This window comes from Sus scrofa, chromosome 12 (assembly GCF_000003025.6).
Source record: "Sus scrofa isolate TJ Tabasco breed Duroc chromosome 12, Sscrofa11.1, whole genome shotgun sequence".
Taxonomy (NCBI): Eukaryota; Metazoa; Chordata; class Mammalia; order Artiodactyla; family Suidae; genus Sus; species Sus scrofa.
The window spans coordinates 22039961-22057935 of NC_010454.4; the positions used below are offsets into that span (position 1 = coordinate 22039961).

General features: G+C 59.3%; 2 protein-coding genes across 4 annotated transcripts in view; one reads left to right on the top strand and one right to left on the bottom strand.

Moving 5' to 3' along the window:
• On the top strand, window positions 352-4278 carry GJD3 (gap junction protein delta 3). The gene is made up of 2 exons (XM_013980984.2): window positions 352-466; window positions 1175-4278. The coding sequence occupies exon 2, from the start codon at window positions 1179-1181 to the stop codon at window positions 2058-2060; it is 882 nt and encodes a 293-aa protein (XP_013836438.1). The 5' UTR covers window positions 352-466; window positions 1175-1178; the 3' UTR covers window positions 2061-4278.
• RARA (retinoic acid receptor alpha) overlaps window positions 7489-17975 on the bottom strand; it is a 38311-nt gene continuing 27824 nt past the window's right edge. For all 3 annotated transcript variants that reach the window (XM_003131474.6, XM_021067021.1, XM_003131473.4), the window contains 7 exons: window positions 17307-17455; window positions 15788-15929; window positions 13598-13758; window positions 13274-13450; window positions 11605-11809; window positions 9615-9773; window positions 7489-9056 (listed from right to left, as the gene is read on the bottom strand). In XM_003131474.6, the coding sequence (XP_003131522.1) occupies window positions 8839-9056; window positions 9615-9773; window positions 11605-11809; window positions 13274-13450; window positions 13598-13758; window positions 15788-15929; window positions 17307-17455 (1211 nt within the window). In that variant the 3' untranslated portion in view covers window positions 7489-8838. The remainder of the gene's footprint in view (window positions 9057-9614; window positions 9774-11604; window positions 11810-13273; window positions 13451-13597; window positions 13759-15787; window positions 15930-17306; window positions 17456-17975) is intronic.

Sequence of the window (17975 nt, forward strand, 5' to 3'; positions counted from 1 at the left end):
ATCAAACCTCCCTCTAGCCTTGAAGGCCTCCTTCCATAGGGACAGTCACTTGACAGTGGATCAGGTCTTCCAGTTTGGAGGAGTCTGTTGGGGGTGGGCTTCCTTGAGCCCCCTGGTTCCCCCAATAAGGGGGGCAGCTCTGGTTAACCCCCTCCTTCATTTCCAGTGGGAGACACAGCTGCGGGATTGGAGTGGGGTGCAGGTGGGCAAGGGGATGGAAAGAGAGGGCTGGCAGAGCCCAGCAAGGGGCGTGGCCCTGGGTCTGTTCCCGGGGGCGGAGCCAGCCAACAGGGTCACCCTGTCCCTTTAAGAGAAGGGGGAGAGCTAGCCCCTCTCAGCCATCCTGACCTGTCATCCATCCCGGCCACATCCGAAAGGGAAAATGAAAGAGGGACCAGGAGGAACAGGTCGCAGCCATCTCCCAGGGTCCTTCGCTCAGCTCTGACATCCCAGCGACAGCTACAGGGTGAGTGAGTCAGGCGAGGGTCCGGGGGCATCCAGAGCCTGTGGCATCGGTAGGGGGAGGTGTTGGGAAGGCTCTGGGGAGGTACGGGAGGCTGGAAGCAGAGGAACCCCAGGGACCCCAGGGAGGAGAAGGTGGGTCAGCATTCCTGCCACACTGGGGTCAGATGGCAGGGGACACCTGGGACAATGGAGCCTGAGAGAGTTTTGGAAGTGGGTTTAACTTTGTGTACGTGCCCCGATTCTGAGAGGCGCTGACTGCAGAGAAAGGGGCCGGAGAAACGGTGGGCGGAGAAGGAAGGAGGTGGGCCCTGCACCGGCCGGGGCTTTACCGAGCCTGGGGTACCAAACCGCTCTTGCCAGGGAAAGCGTCCTTGAGCACTTGGGGGCGCTGCCGGGTTTCTGTTTCTACAGATGCAGCCAGGGGCTGGGGGCGCTGACCTCCAAGGTCCGATGGGCTTATGGGTGTCTGACTAGAGACCCGGGGTGGAGCGTCTCCCCAGCCCCCATCGGTTCCAAGCCGAGTATCAACTAACCCCTCGCCCCCAGCCCCTTTGCTAAGTCCTTTGTTCGCACAAAGTCCCGGCTAAACCCCGGCTCTGGCTCACCTCGAAGTTAGAGGAGATCTAACCGACCCCACTTGGACAGGCACAGAGGGCTGGGGACCCTGATCCTTCTGGCCTCTGACTACCCGCCCCGTGTCTGTCCCCAGCGCCATGGGGGAGTGGGCGTTCCTCGGCTCGCTGCTGGACGCCGTGCAGCTGCAGTCGCCGCTCGTGGGCCGCCTGTGGCTGGTGGTCATGCTGATTTTCCGCATCCTGGTGCTGGCCACGGTGGGCGGCGCCGTGTTCGAGGACGAGCAGGAGGAGTTCGTGTGCAACACGCTGCAGCCAGGCTGTCGCCAGACCTGCTACGACCGCGCCTTCCCCATCTCCCACTACCGCTTCTGGCTCTTCCACATCCTGCTGCTCTCGGCGCCCCCGGTGCTCTTCGTCATCTACTCCATGCACCGGGCCAGCAAGGAGCAGGGAGGCGCGGACAGTGAGCCGGGGACCCCGGGGCGCCCCGGGGGCCGACGCGCGCGCCGCTGCTACCTGCTGAGCGTGGCGCTGCGCCTCCTGGCCGAGCTGGCCTTCCTGGCGGGCCAGGCGCTGCTCTACGGCTTCCGCGTGGCCCCGCACTTCGCGTGCACCGGCCCCCCGTGCCCACACACGGTGGATTGCTTCGTGAGCCGGCCCACCGAGAAGACCGTCTTCGTGGTCTTCTACTTCGCGGTGGGGCTGCTCTCGGCGCTGCTCAGCGTGGTCGAGCTCGGCCACCTGCTCTGGAAGGGCCACCCGCGCGCCGGCCGCTGTCGCCAGGCGGCAGAGCGCGACAATCTCTGCAACCGCGCGCATGAGAAGGCTCAGCAGCTGCTCCCGCCGCCGTCGCCCGCCCTGCCCGCCCTGCCGGCCCTGCCGGCCCGGCGCTCGGCCCGGGATCCAGACCCATACCCGCCGCCTGCCTATGCGCACCAGTCGCCGGCCAGCGACAGCGAGAGGGGCAGCGGCCGCAGCCAGGTGTCGCTGGCCACTGTCCGCCAGGACCTAGCCATCTAGAACTGCCTCCGGCAGGGAGTGAGGTCAGAAGCTGGACCCCACCACCCCAGAGCGAGAGGTGACTCTGCACCAACTGTTCGCAGGGCACCCCACTCAAGGCAGATGCCACGTAGGGGGCACACCTGCCAGGCAGCATTCACACTTGCCAGCTGAGCCGGGTGGCATCAAATGAACTAAGGCTGGTCCAGGTAGACAGGAAAGCGGCCAGGGGGCCTGAGAGAAAGAGGACAGGAGAGGACAGAGCTAGTGGAAAGTGGAGTTTGCCGTGGAGACCCAGTTGTTTACTGGGAATGAAAACACGTGCCATACCAGCTCCCCGAGGCCTCTCCTGGTTCAGACTGAGGCACCACCTCAGTGCGGCCTCTCTGCCTCTGCGCACACACACATGCACATGTTGACACATGTATCCATGGTGTAAGCTGTCTCCCCAGGCAGACGTAAAACCTGCGTGAGCTCTGGGTGTGCAAACATGTGCGTGAGCATGTGTCCATCCCGTGCGTGCTCTCTGTGCATGTGTATGTGCCTACCCCGTGTGAGTGCTATGTGTGTGTATGTGTGGGCACATCTGTGTGAGCCCTGTGTGTCTCTGACATGCACTCTGTGGGTGGCCAGGGTCCAGTGCCAGAGCAGCCCCTGTGGCCCCCCCACCTGCAGGGGCCTCATGAGAAGATCTCCGCTCCTGATGGAGCCCCCGCAGGAAGTGGGGGGAGGCCACCCTTCAGTCCGGGCGGTGGAGGGGGCTCGGTCTGGTGGGGCCCGTGGGCACCATCTACACTCTTGACCTTGCGGTCTGGGCAAGGCGGGGTCAGAGGTCAGGATTTTCTCTTCCTTACCCTGCTGCTTATCCCAGCCCCCCAAAATCCTCAAAAAAAAAAAAAAACCTCCTCCCCACACGTGCTCCTGGCCCTGCATTTTCCTGCAGCCAGCACCCTCTTTCCCCCTGGGGAATTACAAGGAACTGTCTACACGGCTGCCTCCTGTCTCTCCTCGGCCTCCATCTACTTCCTCCTTCAGGGCCCCAGTGGGGCTGCTTGCTGTAAGCAAGTGAAAAATCCATGGGCCATCATGTAGTCCTGTGGGCTTCACCAGACCCTTCTAAGCAGCTGCCAGGGCGCCCCTGGGCCAATTTTCTTTGGTGTCCTTGGCCAGTCCCTCTCTGTCCGTTGCTTTACTCCTCTTTCCTCAGCTTGCCTGCTTCCCCGCCTAGACGCCAGACAGCAGCTGGAAGGGTCTTTCCTTTTTCTTTCTTTTCTTTTGGCCACCCCGCGGCCTGTGGAGCTCCAGGGATCAGATCCGACTGCAGCCTCAAACTAAGCCGCAGCAACCCTGGATCCTCTGTGCCAGGCCAGGGATCGAACCTGCATCCCAGCACTCCCAAGCCGCTGCCAATCTCATTGCGCCACAGCGGGAACTCCTGGAATCCCCCTACTTATGCCCTCAGGGGTTACCTGTCCCATATGTAGTAATATATTTTCTTTCACCCAATATATCCAAAATATTATTTCAACACACCACCAATATAACAAAGCATTGAGGAGTTTTCCTGTGGTGCAGTAGGTTAAGGATCCAGCCTTGTCACTGCCGCAGCTTGGGTCTGTGCTGTGGTGCGGGTTGGATTCCTGACCCAGGAACTTCCACTTGCCTTGGGCGAGGCAAAAAAAAAAAAAAAAAGATGGTTAAGCAGATGCTTTGCATTTTTGGTTTTGTACGAAGTCTTTGAAGTCTGGAGCGTGTTCTGTGCTTGGAGCACATCTCAGCTTGGACCAGCCTCCATCCGTGGTGAGTGGCTGCTGGTTTTTGGTTTTTTGTTTTCTTTGGCTGCACTCATGGCATGCGGAAGTTCCCAGGCCAGGGATCCAACCCAAGCCACAGCAGTGATAACGCTGGATCCTTAACCCGCTGAGCCACCAGGGAACTCCAGCATTTCCTACTCTCTCGTCTGCTCTTCTCCACGTCTTCGGAGGCTGCCCAGGGGCCGCTGTCACCATTGGCCTGGAGTAGTCCTTTCCCTCAGCCTCTGCTCCTGCCATTCTAATCTCAATATCTCACCCACAGGCTTAAAATCCTTCACTCCCACCAATCCCTCAGGATCAAGTCCACCTCCTGAATTGGCCTTGACCTGAGCCCATCCCAGCCTCTCCAACCATTTAAACCAACACCCAAAATAGTTAAAACACAGAGTGGGAGTTCCCCTTGTGGTGCAGTGGAAGCGAATCCGACTAAGAACCATACGGTTGCGGGTTTGATCCCTGGCCTCGCTCAGGGGGTTGAGGATCTGATGTTGCCACGAGCTGTGGTATAGGTCCCAGTCACAGCTCAGATCCTGTGTTACTGTGACTGTGGCCTAGGCTGGCAGCCATAGCTCTAATTCAACCCCTAGCCTGGGAACCTCCATATGCCACAGGTGCAGCCCTAAAAAGCAAAGCAAAACAAAACAACAAAAAAAGAACAAATGACAGTTTCTGATCACAAGTTTTTATCACCTCTGTGTCCCACCTGGCTAACTCTTCCCCTTAGAGATTTAACTGGGAGGGGAGTCACTTCTTCCAGGAAGCCTTCCTAGCCCTGCTCCGGGCCTTGTTAAATGCCTCTGCCCTGTGCTCTCATAGGCAAAGCACAAGTCAGCCCTGGATGACCAGATGCCACAGCAGTGGTTCTCAACTGGGGGCCGTTCCCCCCTACCAGGGAACATTTAGCAATGTCTGCAGGCTGTCACAGCTTGCAGAAAGGTGCAACTAGTGGCTAGAAGCCAGGGATGCTGCTAAACATCCTATAGTGCATGGGATGGTCCCTCACAACAAACCATTCCCAGCCCTTGTCACTTGTGCCTTGTATGAGAAACTCTACCGTGATGGACTTCAAATCATCCAGGGCAACCTCAAGCTCCACCAGTCCCAGCAGCAAAGTTACCATCACAAAGGGGTGCTTTGTAAAATGTGAGGCTCACTGGGTGTTCCCATCGTGGTTCAGCGGAAATGAATCTGACTAGAAACCATGAGGTTGCAGGTTCGATCCCTGGCCTCGTTCAGTGGCTTAAGGATACAGTGTTGCTCTGAGCTATGGTGTAGACCACGGACGAAGCTCCGATCTGGTGTTGTTGTGGCCGGCAGCTGTAGCTCTGATTGGACCCCTAGCCAGGAAACCTCCATATGCCTTGGGTGCAGCCCTAAAAATAAAAAAAAGAAAAAGAGGGATTACTGCTTTAGTCATCACAACGAAGGGGAGTCTGTTGGCATTTGGCGGGCAGGGGCTAGGAATGCCAAGATGTCCCCCCACAATATAGAATTGTCAGGGAGTTCCTGCTGCTGTGCAGCAGGTTATGGATCCAGCATTGTCTCTTCGGCAGCACAGGTTCAAGCCCCGGCTGGGGAAACGTCCATATGCAGGGGGTGTGGCCAAAAAAAAACCTGTCGCACATGATTTTAGAATGTCCCACTGACATTTATGTAGTGAACAAGCTCTTTATAATTACCTGAGGCTAAAACCTGACTTTGTTTTACATATAAAACCTTAAAGGTTTAGTTTGGGGAATCTTCGTATGTGGTTTTATTATTCATGATCAGTTTTTTATTTCAGCACCACTAACACTCTTTAACTCTCCTGGGTTTCTTTTTCTTTTTCTTTTTCTTTTTTTTTTTTTTTTTTTGGTCTTTTTGCCTTTTCTAGGGCTGCTCCTGTGGCACATGGAGATTCCCAGGCTAGGGGTCTAATCGGAGCTGTAGCTGCCAGCCTACGCCAGAGCCACAGTAACTCGAGATCTGAGCCATGACCTACACCACAGCTCACGGCAACACCGGATCCTTAACCCACTGAGCAACCTCCTGATTCCTCCTGCAACCTCCTGATTCCTAGTCAGGTTCGTTAACCACTGAGCCACGATGGGAACTCCATCTCCTGGGTTTCCTGGGTTTCTTGTACGGAATAGCTTCTGATCTTCTTCTTCTTTTTTTTTTTTTTTTTGTCTTTTTGCCATTTTTTGGGCCGCTCCTGCAGCATATGGAGGTTCCCAGGCTAGGGGTCGAATCGGAGCTGTAGCCGCCGGCCTACACCACAGCCACAGCAACTTGGGATTCGAGCCGCGTCTGCGACCTACACCACAGCTCAGGGCAACGCCGGATCCTCAACCCACTGAGCGAGGCCAGGTATCAAACCTGCGTCCTCATGGTTCCTAGTCGGATTTGTTAACCACTGCGCCACGACGGGAGCTCCGGAGAGCCTAGTGATTTTTTAAAGCATGTATGTAGGTATGTTATGAAGTTTCTTTCAGGTTCATAAAGAGTTAGAAAATATTTGCTAAAGGAAGAGCCAGTCCTCAGCACCCGCTCCAGCCTGGGCCAGACGTGACATAATCAGGAAGCTGGCGCCACCTGATGGCTGAAGTAGAAATCGCAGGCGGGGACCCTTCCTGCCCAGGAATCTCTTCCTGCCTCGACGCCCAGCTAACCTTCTCCAAACCTAGCCTCTGCAGCCGCCTCCCAGACCCCACCAGACTTCGGTGCCTGACACTTCTCTGGGGGCTTCAGGGATCCAAGTCTCCCCTGGCTGAGAGGTGGGAGCCCTCAGTACGGCTCCCTGATCTGCCGCTAACTTGCTGTGTGACCCTGAGCAAATGCACTGCTCTCTCTGGGACTTGAGCAGTGTAATGGGGGGTAAAACTGGCTCCTGAGGCCCCTCAAGACCTGCCACAGTCCATCCTTTCAATCTGGAGCATCCAGGTTCCCTGTCACCTGTCTGTCCTCTGTGCCTCCTACCCACAGTGACCTTACGGGTGGACAGGGGAGGGCAGGACAGTTCTTCGTGGAGGCAGAGGGATGACTGGCTGGCCTCCCCAGCATCCGTCCCCACCCTGAGTTCTTGTTAGATTGCAGTGAGCCCCGGACCCAGTGCCAACTGTCACTCCCACCAAGAAGGTCATCTGCAGCCACTCCAAAAACAGAACTCCTCTGCCACTAAGTGGCCCCCAAACCCAGCCTCTGGCTTCCCAAAAGCTGGGGACTCTCTGAGGGCCAGGGCTGGCTTTCTCCCTCCAACTAGGGTCTCCCCACCCCCATAACTGAGGGTCTTTCACGGGGGCTTCGTAGGGCCCTAGACCAAAGGCTTCCCAAGGGCAGGCCCATCTCCTTCCGTCTCCAAGGACCCCACAGCCCAGGAGTTCTCCCTGTGGCGCAACAGGATTGGTAGTGTCTCTGGAGCGCTGGGACACAGGTTCAATCCCCGGCCCAGCACAGTAGCTCAGATCTGATGTCTGGGCCCAGGAACTCCATATGCCACAGGGGCATTAAAAGAAAGGGAAAAATTAAAAAAAAAAAAACCCAGCCCAGCAAGTCAGGCCCCGAAGGTAGCTTGGCCCCCAGTGCCCATTTCTGACCCCCAGCCCCCTGCCCAGACACCAAGAAAAGGCGGCGAGGCAGCGAGGCTTAAAGGCACGTGTAGAATAAATAGAACTTTATTCTTTATCCAGTAGATCTCAGTGGAAAGTCCAACAGTAACAGGTGCACCAGCGGGCTCTGGGGGGCTGAGACCCCAACCCCGGGCAAGGAGGGCAGGGCAGAGCCAGCTCCCCCAGCCCGGGGGTGCAGGGGTGAGGGGAGGAGACCCCCTGTAGGCCCGTCCTGCGGGGTAAGGAGGGGGTGCTGGTGGAGGGTCGGGGGGACAGGCCAGGGAAATGGAGGAACCCGGGCCACGTGTGTCTGTCAGCCCGTCTGTCCACTGTGTGTGTGTGTATGTGTGTGTGTGTGTGTGTGTGTGTCTGGGGGCCCTGCGGGCGGTGCTGGTGGCTGTGAGGCTGGGGGGTGGGGGCGGCTCGGACCCCCTGGCCAGCCCCTTCACAGGGGGCGCTGGAGGGCTTAGATGACGCGGGCCCTGATGGGGAGCAGCTCTGCCAAGGACACAGGGCTGAGAAACACACGCTTGTCTGTTCTGAGGGCCCCCTCGCTTACCCATCTCTTGGGTGAGGTTCCACCTCCCGGGATCCCCCAAAACTGCCCACGCCCAGTGGTTAGGCAGAGAGAGAAGGGGGGGCAGGCCTCGGAGTTAGTACTTCACAGTTTCAAAGAGAAAACTGAGGAGGAAGAGGCTGAGGAGGGGGGCTTAGGGGGCACGGGGACATGGAGAGGGTGGGAGCCCCCTCTGAGCCGTTTCCCCTCCCCCAGGACCCACCCCACTCCAGCTCTGGATCCAGCTCCCCCCAATACACCGCACAGATTCCTTCGGTATAAATGTGCTTAAAATGAAAATTCTTATTAAAAAAATCAAAACCAAAAAAAAAAAAATTAAAATAAAAACAAAACCAGCGAGAATTAATACCTGGGGGTTGGTATGGCAGAGTATGTACAGGGGGAAGCCCCCACCCCTGGCCCACCCCTCTGTCACCAACCAAGGCAGGGGGGGGTTCCCCAACAGGGGGACAATGGCTTGCGAGTTCTGAGGATGGGGGAGCCAGGTCCTGGCATTTGCTGGTGATGAAGATGTGGCGAGGTGGGCAGAGGGGTGTCTTGATGAACGCGAGGCCCCCAGGCCCCATCCGGAGGCCCGGGCCCAGGGGTCCGCACGCAGTTCGTGGCCTTGACCCTGACGTCAGCCCAGGCTGCAGGAGCGGGCGGGCGGTCCATCGCAGGCCCGGGCCTCTGTCCGAAGAATCATCGCGGCCTCCGCTCTCCCGGCCCCCGGGGAAGGGAGGACGGGTGGGGGGCAGGGCCGGCGGGGGTCGCATGGTTGGTAGAAAGGCAGAGAAAAGCCAGGGCGTGGGGCAAGGGCCGAGTCCACGGGGCGTGGGCAGTCACGGGGAGTGGGTGGCCGGGCTGCTTCTGTTCGAGCTGGGGCTGAGGCTGGGGCTGCAGCTGCCAGGCGGCGGGGCCAGGCCGCCCCCGTCCCGCCCCCCGCCCCCCGCTTGTCCGCTCAGAGTGTCCAGGCCCTCTGAGTTCTCCAGCATTTCCTGGATGAGAGGTGGCATGGAGCCCGGGATCTCCATCTTCAGCGTGATCACCCGCTCGGCCCCTGCAGGGAAGGAGGGACAGGGGTCAGGGTGCCCGCCCCACTCCTCCAGCCCCAGGAGGGAGCAGGAAGAGGGTGGCAAGGTCAATACTACCAATATAGGCTCCCGCACTGAACACAGGGCTCAGCCCTTTGGCATAACCAGCTCTCTGAAGCCCCCGCACCTGAAGGGCAGCAGGGCAAAGTGGTTCCAAACTCAGCGCTGGGGTCAGACGGCCCGGGTGTGATGCGGGGCCTTTCCTAAGTGCTGTGTGCCCTGGACTCTCCCACCAACCTCTCAGAACTCTGAAACACCTTGGGGTGGGGCACTGAGGCTCAGAGCTGTCGTGTGACCTGCTCAAGGACACACCCCTGCATGGTCGGGCTCCAGAGCCCCGCCCTTAACCACCAGGCAAAGATGACACTGCCACCTTGAGGCTCATAGGTAGGGGGTCACCTGGATGGGGGGGGGTCCAGGTGAGTGGAGCACCTCATGGGCACAAAGACTTTGGGCCTGGGCCAGGTGCTGGGGCCCAGCCCCAGCAGACACACGGGATGTCCCTCCGGGTGTGGGGACCTTACCCTTAGCACTGATGCTTCGCAGGTCTGTGATCTTCATCAGCATCTTGGGGAACATGTGTGGGCGGCTGGGCCTCCGTTTCCGCACATAGACCTTCAGTGCCTCAAGCAGTGGCTCCTGCAGCATGTCCACCCTGTCTGGCTGCTCCAGGTCCTGCCGGTCTGAGGAAGCAAGAGGCCCGCTGAGCAGCGGCCCTGGCCAAGAGAGGAACATGGCTGCGCTCCCAGCCTTGGCCACCCGGGGGCGCGCCTGCCCAGGCCACGGACTGATGGGCTCTGCTCCCAGGGCCTCCTCACACCAAAAGGTCCTAGGCCCTCTTAAATGTGAGTAGAGGCGCTGGGGACTGGGGGTGCCCAAAGTTCATAGCAGTTGGACCCCTGAACACAGGCAGTGCCATCTTTTTTTTTTCTTTTTAGGGCTGCACCCATGGCATATGGAAGTTCCCGGGTTAGGGCTCAAATCAGAGCTATAGCTGCTGGCCTACGCCACAGCCAGAGCCACAGCAATGCGGGAGCTGAGCTGTGATAGACACCACAGCTCCAGGAAACGCCAGACCCTGAACCCACTGAGGGAGGCCTGGGATCGAACCCACGTCCTCATGGATACTAGTCAGGTTTGTTATCACTGAGCCATGATGGGAACTCCGGCAGTGCCATCTTAAGTAGAAGCAGGTCTCCCAGTCCTGCCCATTATTCTGGACACCCATGTGATATGGTAGAACTCCTAACAATAAAATAATAACAGCATGGAGTTCCCCGGTGACTCAGCAGGTTAAGGATCTCACGTTGTCACTGCTGTGGCATGGATTCAATCCCTGGCCCCAGAACTTCTACATGCCACGAGCATGGTCAAAATAATAATAATATCAGGAGTTCCCGTCGTGGCGCAGTGGTTAACGAATCCGACTAGGAACCATGAGGTTGCGTGTTCGGTCCCTGCCCTTGCTCAGTGGGTTAACAATCCGGCGTTGCCGTGAGCTGTGGTGTAGGTTGCAGACGCGGCTCGGGTCCCGCGTTGCTGTGGCTCTGGCGTAGGCCGGTGGCTACAGCTCCGATTCGACCCCTAGCCTGAGAACTTCCATATGCCGCAGGAGCGGCCGGCCCAAGAAATGGCAAAAAGACAAAAAAAATAAATAAATAAAAATAAAAATAATAATAATAATATCAATACAGCAGCAGCAGCCAACACGTACTGGGTCTGACTCCAGGCAACACTGTGCCTTATTTATCTTCTCCTTAATCCCCCCCACCAACTTTATGAGGTGGAACCTTTACTGTCCTGTTTTACAGAGAGGGAAGCTTAGCGGAGTTCCCTCTGTGGCTCAGTAAACAAGAACCTGACTAGTTTCCATGAAGATGTGGGTTCAATCTCGCTCAGGGGGTTAAGGATCCAGCATTTCTTTGAGCTGCAGCATAGGCTGAGGATGTGGCTTGGATCTGGTGATGCTGTGGCTACGGTGTAGGCCGGCAGCTGCAGCTCCAATTTGATCCCTAGCCTGGGAATTTCCATGTGCCCCACCTGCAGCCCTAAAAAAATAAAAGAGAGAAAGAAAGAAACAGGGGCTTGGGAGTTCCCTGGTGGCTCTGAGTTAAGGATCTGGCATTGTCACTGTTGTGGCTTGGGTTTGATCCCTGGCCCAGGAACTTCTAAAAGCCATGGGTGTGGCAAAAGAAAAGAAATGGAAGCTCAGAGAAGTTCAGCAAACTGCTAAAGTCACATGCTGGCCAGGATTTGAACCTGACTGGTCTGACCTTCCAGTCCTCACTCTTAAACCCCCTAGAAAGGGCACTGCCTGGCAATGGGGAACCAGGGTTCAGGTCTTCACCGCTCCCTTGTGACCACAGACCAGACCCTGCTCCCCTGGGACTCGGTTTCCTCATGTGACCGTCTGACCGGGGCCAAGATGCCTTTCTGATCTGAGGATCCCCATCCTTCTCCCCAGGAGATGGTCTGGGGGCCGCACCACCACCCAGAGCCTGGGCCCCCGCCCACCTCCACAGATGAGGCAGATGGCACTGAGCAGCCCAGTCTCAGCATCATCCATCTCCAGGGGCAGCAGCTGGTTGGCGAAGGCGAAGACCAGGTCCGTGAGAGGCCCAAAGCCGGCGTTGTGCATCTGGGTCCGGTTCAAGGTCAGTCCGTCTGAGAAGGTCATTGTGTCCTGCTCAGGCGTGTACCGCGTGCAGATCCGCAGGATCTGGGTGCAGAGGAGTCTCGGGTTCAGGAACTCATCCCCCAGCACTTCCCGCACCAGCATCCCCCCAGGACCACCTGGCTGGTATTCAGATCAGTACTGTCGGCTAGAACCTTCTGCAATGATGGACCCATTCCACGTCTGCACCGAGCAACACAGTAGCCACCAGCCACAATGTGGCTGCTGGGTACTTGAAATGTGGTTCGCGCAACTGAGAAACCGAACTGAATTTAATTTGAAATAATTTAAATGTGAATAGCTGCACGTGGCCAGTGGCTACTGTATTAGACAGAGCTCATTCTCGACTGCCTCGCCTGCATGCCGAGAATTAAGAGGGAAGCTACAATTTCCAGCAAGGCGAAGACCCTAATAGATTTATGTCTCCAGTTCCCAGGACTGGGTACACAACAAGAGCTCAATAACTGTATCTCGTCTTCAAACTGGGTCAAACCCTCATCCTGCTTCACCCTACCTCCTACCCTACCCCTACCAGGAAGAGCAGCCTGGTCACAACCCAGGTTCTCTACCCTGGAGGTGGCCGAGAGGGAACAGGTGGGCTGAGCCCATCAGGGAAGACAAGAGAAGCCAGTCCTGGAGTTCCCATCGTGGCTCAGCCGGTTATGAACCCGACTACTATTCACGAGGACTTGGGTTCCATCCCTGGCCTCGCTCAGTGGGTTAAGGACCTGCGTTGCCCTGAGCTGTGGTGTAGGTTGCAGACGCGGCTTGGACCCCACGTTGCAGCGGCTGTGGTGTAGGCCAGCAGCTGCAGCTCCAATTCGACCCCTAGCCTGGGAACTTCCAAATGTCGAGGGTGCAGCCCTAAAAAAAAAAAAAAAGAGAGAAAGCAGTCCACTCTCCAGCCTTGGATCTGTCCATCCCACCCGGTCCAGCCCGCTTCCGGTCCAGCGCACACTCTGGCCCCGCCAAATGCCCTGCGGTTCCCGGAATCCAGTTGGTCCCACACCAGCAGGCCACTGACATGCCCCTTCCACAGCCCCTAGAGGCTATCTCCTCTGGGGTGTGTTCCCTCGGGCCAAGCAGGGTGGCTCTCTGTCCCGCAGGGAAGGGGACAGCCCTCTGCCATCTCCAGCCAGGACTCATCCCAGTCTTGCAACCTCTGTTTACACATCTGTTGCCTCCACCAACAGAAGATTTTCAAGAGAGGGGACAGTGGCGTGTTCTCCTGTTCCTGACACCCAGTTCAAGGCCTGCCCACAGAGGGTCCCAGGGGACTCTTTATTAGACTGAACAGACAAGCAGATGGACAGACGGGCGGAGAGTGGGTGGGCATGTGTACAGGTGCCGAGTGGCTGAGGGTGCCGGTGGACACGCAGGGGAGAGGAAGGGGGCGATGTCGGCAGGGGGCATTTGGACAGGTTGATTCCCGAAGGGGGTTTAGGTGGGGGGGCAAGTGGCGTGGCAGGGTGTCCTCCGAGGACGTGGGGACAGGGTGCAGACCCTCACCAGGATGTCCAGGCAGGCAGCCTTGAGGAGGGTGATCTGGTCGGCGATGGTGAGGGTGGTGAAGCCGGGCAGCTGCTTGGCGAACTCCACCGTCTTAATGATGCACTTGGTGGAGAGTTCACTGAACTTGTCCCAGAGGTCAATGTCCAGAGAGACGCGCTGCTCGGAGCTGTTGTTCTAGGAGGACCAGGACGGGGCAGAGTCAGGGCCTGCCCTCCACCCGCCTTCCCTTCCTGGGAGCTCCCAGCGGGGGTGGGGGAGCGGAGGGGCAGGCCTGCTGGAAGAAGGGGTGCCCCCCCCCCGGCCCCTGCCCCAGGGCCGTACCGTAGTGTATTTGCCCAGCTGGCAGAGGGCGGGGAAGGTCTCCTGATGCGCTTTGCGCACCTTCTCGATGAGCTCCCCCACCTCCGGCGTCAGCGTGTAGCTCTCGGAGCACTCGGGCTTGGGCGCCTCCTTCTTCTTCTTGTTCCGGTCGTTCCTCACGGCTGCGGGGGCCACACAGTTAGAGGGCAGTGCGGGCAGCGGCCCGGCCCCAGCCCGTCAACCCCAGCCCTGGCTCCTCCTCTCTCTCTCTCTCTCTCTCTCTCTCTCTCTCTCTCTCACACACACACACACACACACACACACACACACACACACACACACACACGCCGAGTAGACAGACACAGGCGGGACATCAACACACCGCCCACCCCCCCCCCGTGCCCATCCAGGCCACCCCCCAGGCCTGCCCCCAGGACCCAGGACCAAAGTACACAGGCCCTTGGTCAGCGCGGTGCCCGCTCTCCCACGCTTCTCCTCCGGCCCACACGCGGGGTGCCAGGGGGTCTGGGTTGAAGGGGCGCGTGCAGTGTCCCACCTCTGTGCTCTGCCTCCCTGCCTCCCGCTCCCTCTGGCCCCGGGAAGGACAGGACAGGCTCCGGCCTCCACCGGCCCAGCCCTCCTGGCAGCAGGGTCCCTGAGACCGGCTCGGAGCTGCTCTCTGGGCAGGGAGGAGAGGAGTAGGGCTCCCCGGCCCGAGAGTGGGGGGCCCGGGTGGGAGAAGCTCGCGGCCCATTAGCCGGGGGAGCTGACAAATCACCGGGGGCGCTGAGCCGCACACACCACTCGGCTTTAAAGAAGCGATGGGGTCGTTACCAGCCGATTATCCCAGACACACAATCACTCACAGGGCCAGTGGTGGTGGCTGCTGATGCTGGAGGAAGAGAGGGTGGGGGTGGGGGGCCCAGGGAGGGGGCAGCGGGTTGGGGGGGAGCTGGCATAATTTGGAGATCACTCATGTCGATTCTGCAAATTCAATAAAGTGCAAGGGAGAGAAGGGAGAGGGAGAGGGAGAGGGGGGGATAATTTGGGAAGAGAAAATTGCAGCTGTGACAAGACGTTTATCATTCGGAAGCTTTAATTCTATTGAAATGGCAGCTGCTCAGCTCCGGGGCACAGAGCAGCCAGAAAGGAGAAGGAGGGAGGGAAAGGGGGAGTTGGCGGTGGGAGGGAGAGGGGGTCCCCACCCTGGTCCTTCTGCAGTGAAAAGCTCTGGGAGCGGAAGGTGGCAGTGGCAGAGGGAGGAGGAGGTGCTGGGCCCTGCAGGGAATGGTCCCAGGCCTGCAGGTTCCAAGTTGTCACCTGCTCTGCAGCGCCCGCCCGAGCAGCCACTTTCCTGGGCTCCGGACAACACCGCCCCTGCCTCCAGTGGCAGGAGGTGGCAGGGTGCTGCAGGGTCCCTCTGCTCCTGTCTGGGGCACCTCATGTCCAGCCCCCCCGCCCGCCGCCACCTCCCCTCCCCACTTCCTTCCTCCACTGCCCTGCCCACAAAGGGCTAGAGGGTCCTGCAGCCCCCTCCCCCACCCCATCCCCCAAGGCTCAGGCTCCATGGCAACGGCCACGCAGACAAGGAGGCGTCTGTCAGCGTCATTTATCTCTGACATCATCAATCACCGGTCACCACGGCAACACCCATGATTCAAAACAAGAGGGGTCTCCCTGTCCAACCCTCCCTCTCCCCCTCCATCAGGCCTCAGCTGAGCCCGAACTGGAAACCCCCGTTCCTCTGGGAGCAGAGAAGCCCCAATTCTCTCATCCAACTCCAGGTCCCAGGCTTCACCAGACAACGGCCCTCCGATCCCTGTGCCTGCAGCACAGCCCCTGCACACACCACTGAGCGGCACCCCTGCCCTGAGATGCACAATCCCAAGGGACTCACGGAGGCCTCTGGGTTCCGCCCCAAAGCCACCCAGGGCCTGGAAGCAGACACATGCAGACCCGTGTGCAAGCTCATGCAGCCTGCCAGGGGCCAACAGGAAGGGCTGTCCACACATGGACACACAGAGGGCCAGACAGACAGACAGGTCCTTGGAGCTATACACAAACCGGCCTCAACATGGGCCCGCATACCATGCATGGTCGGGTCCACACACACGCACACACACACACACACACACACACACACACACACACAGCCACACGCCCCCCCCGGCTCCCCTGGCTTTAGGGGCCCGGCCCCCTCCAGGCACTCACACTCCTTGGACATGCCCACTTCAAAGCACTTCTGCAGCCGGCAGTACTGGCAGCGGTTCCGGGTCACCTTGTTGATGATGCAGTTCTTGTCCCGGTGACACGTGTACACCATGTTCTTCTGGATGCTTCGGCGGAAGAAGCCCTGGGTAGGGAGGGCAGGGAGGCAGGTCAGCCACACCCAGAGCCACACCCACGATTCAAAACACGAGGGGTCTCCCTGTCAGCGCTGGCCTGCGGCCTCCGTCTGAAGGCAGAGGGCCAGCGGGCTGCTGCCCCCAAGCCTTTGGCCATCACCTACCTGAGCAGGCCAGATAAGGTGGGGAGAAGGGTCCACCTACAAGGATACTCCCTGAAGAATCCCAGTACCTGCTGCCTCAACACTGCGGCGGGGGCGGGGGGGGCAGGCTTCCCCCAACCTCCACCCACAGACCCAGGTTCCTCCCTCCTGGGGAGACAGACCTCAGGCTGTTGGCGAGTCAGGAAAAGGGGCAGATGGGGTTAGATGGGACAAAAGCAGAGCCCTGGGCTCAGCACAGAAGAGAAGGCAAGCAGGAAGGGACCACAGAGGGATACACGCAGGCGGCCCTGAGAGGTGGGGACACTCTCGCACTCAGAAGCAAGGCAGCAGGACACGTTTGTTAACCAGGCAGATGCACACAGAAGGATCACTGGTCGAGGGCAGACCAGGCTGGTGGGGGCAGGAGGCGGGGGTGGGGGCACACAGGCCAACAGAGGCTGACAGACTAGGGCGGACCAGGAACAACCAGCCAGACAGGACAGGTGGACACACATAGTCCAAGGCTGTGTGCTTTGCCCTCGATCTCCCCCCCACACCCGGAGCTGGCCACTCCACACTGAGGGGCAGCCCTGGGCCCCAGGCCCCAAGCCCCAGGGCTGTGCAGCTTCAAAGCCGCGATCTCTGGGGAAGAAACAGGTACAGAGGCTCAAGCCCTGGGGACAGGTAGAGGAGAGGCCATGCCCACAGGGGCTGGGAAGGGGGCAGCCATGTCTGCACCCCGGAGCCTATCATGTGCACGGGGACATCCAGCCAGGCACTGGGGAGCCCACAGCCTGGGCATCTGAAGGAGACGCCAAGGCAAGGCGCCTGCTCCTAACAGCCTCCTGCCAGGCTGTCATGGCGAGGTTCAGGCAGGGCCACTGGAGGCAGGCCTCCTGGGTCCCCAGCCAAGAGCCTGTCGGCAGCCAGCTCACCATGGCAACCTGGGCAGCGGTGGCAGGGCGGGTGTTCGCCCTGCCAGCCGGAGGATGGAGGATGGAGGAAGCGAGCTGAGGCAGGAGCGGAACCTCTGGCTTGGGGGACCCCTGCTCCGCCATGGGGAAGGAGGTTCCGCTGAAGGCTTCCTCTCCTCCAAGGGTGCTGCCACCTTCCGCACACAAGCAAGAGTGGCAGCTTCAGGGATACCCGCCTCCCGTCAACGTCACAGTCCCAGGACATGGCAGTGGGAACATCTCATTTATTGGATCAGGACTGTCCTTCCCCACGACCCCCTCGACTCACCTTGCAGCCCTCACAGGCGCTGACCCCATAGTGGTAGCCTGAGGATTTGTCTTGACAGACAAAGCAAGGCTTGTAGATGCGGGGGAGGGGGGGCGGCGAGGGAGGGCTGGGCACTATCTCTTCGGAACTGCTGCTCTGGGTCTCAATGGCTAGAGAGAGAAGAGGGCAAGGGCGGTTAGAGACCCAGGTCACCATCCTGAATCCGGAGCGCCCACCCGCCTCGGGCTCTCTCCCAGGAGCCCCTGCCAGGCTCCCCACCGCGGCCGCCAGGAGTCCAACTCTGGGGCGGGGAGACGCGGTCTCAGGAAAGCTGGGACTTCCCGGCCAGGCTGGGGGAATGAGGTCGCCAAGGAAGCCTCCAGCCCGCCGGCGGTTCCGCCTGCTTCCCCAGGACCCCCCACCTTCGAAACCAGAAAGAGGAGATAATCAGCCATCAGATTTGTATGTGGATGTGGCTACACCTGATCGGTGGGGACAGGTGTCATCCTGGTTCTACAGCCCCAACCCCACCCCCTGGGCAGCCCGGCCCCCTGTCCCCCAGGTTAGGAAGGAGTTAAGGCTGGTGAGGAGGGAGGGAAGAGGACACAGGCTGGGGGCAGAGGAAACTGGGGTCAACAGGATATTCAAAGCCGGCCACTCCCCCACCCCCCGCTTCCGCCCCCCCCAACA

What these genes read in the sequence shown, in the direction of transcription:
- GJD3 (XM_013980984.2), top strand. Translation starts at nt 1,179, where the DNA reads ATGGGGGAGTGGGCGTTCCTCGGCTCGCTGCTGGACGCCGTGCAGCTG.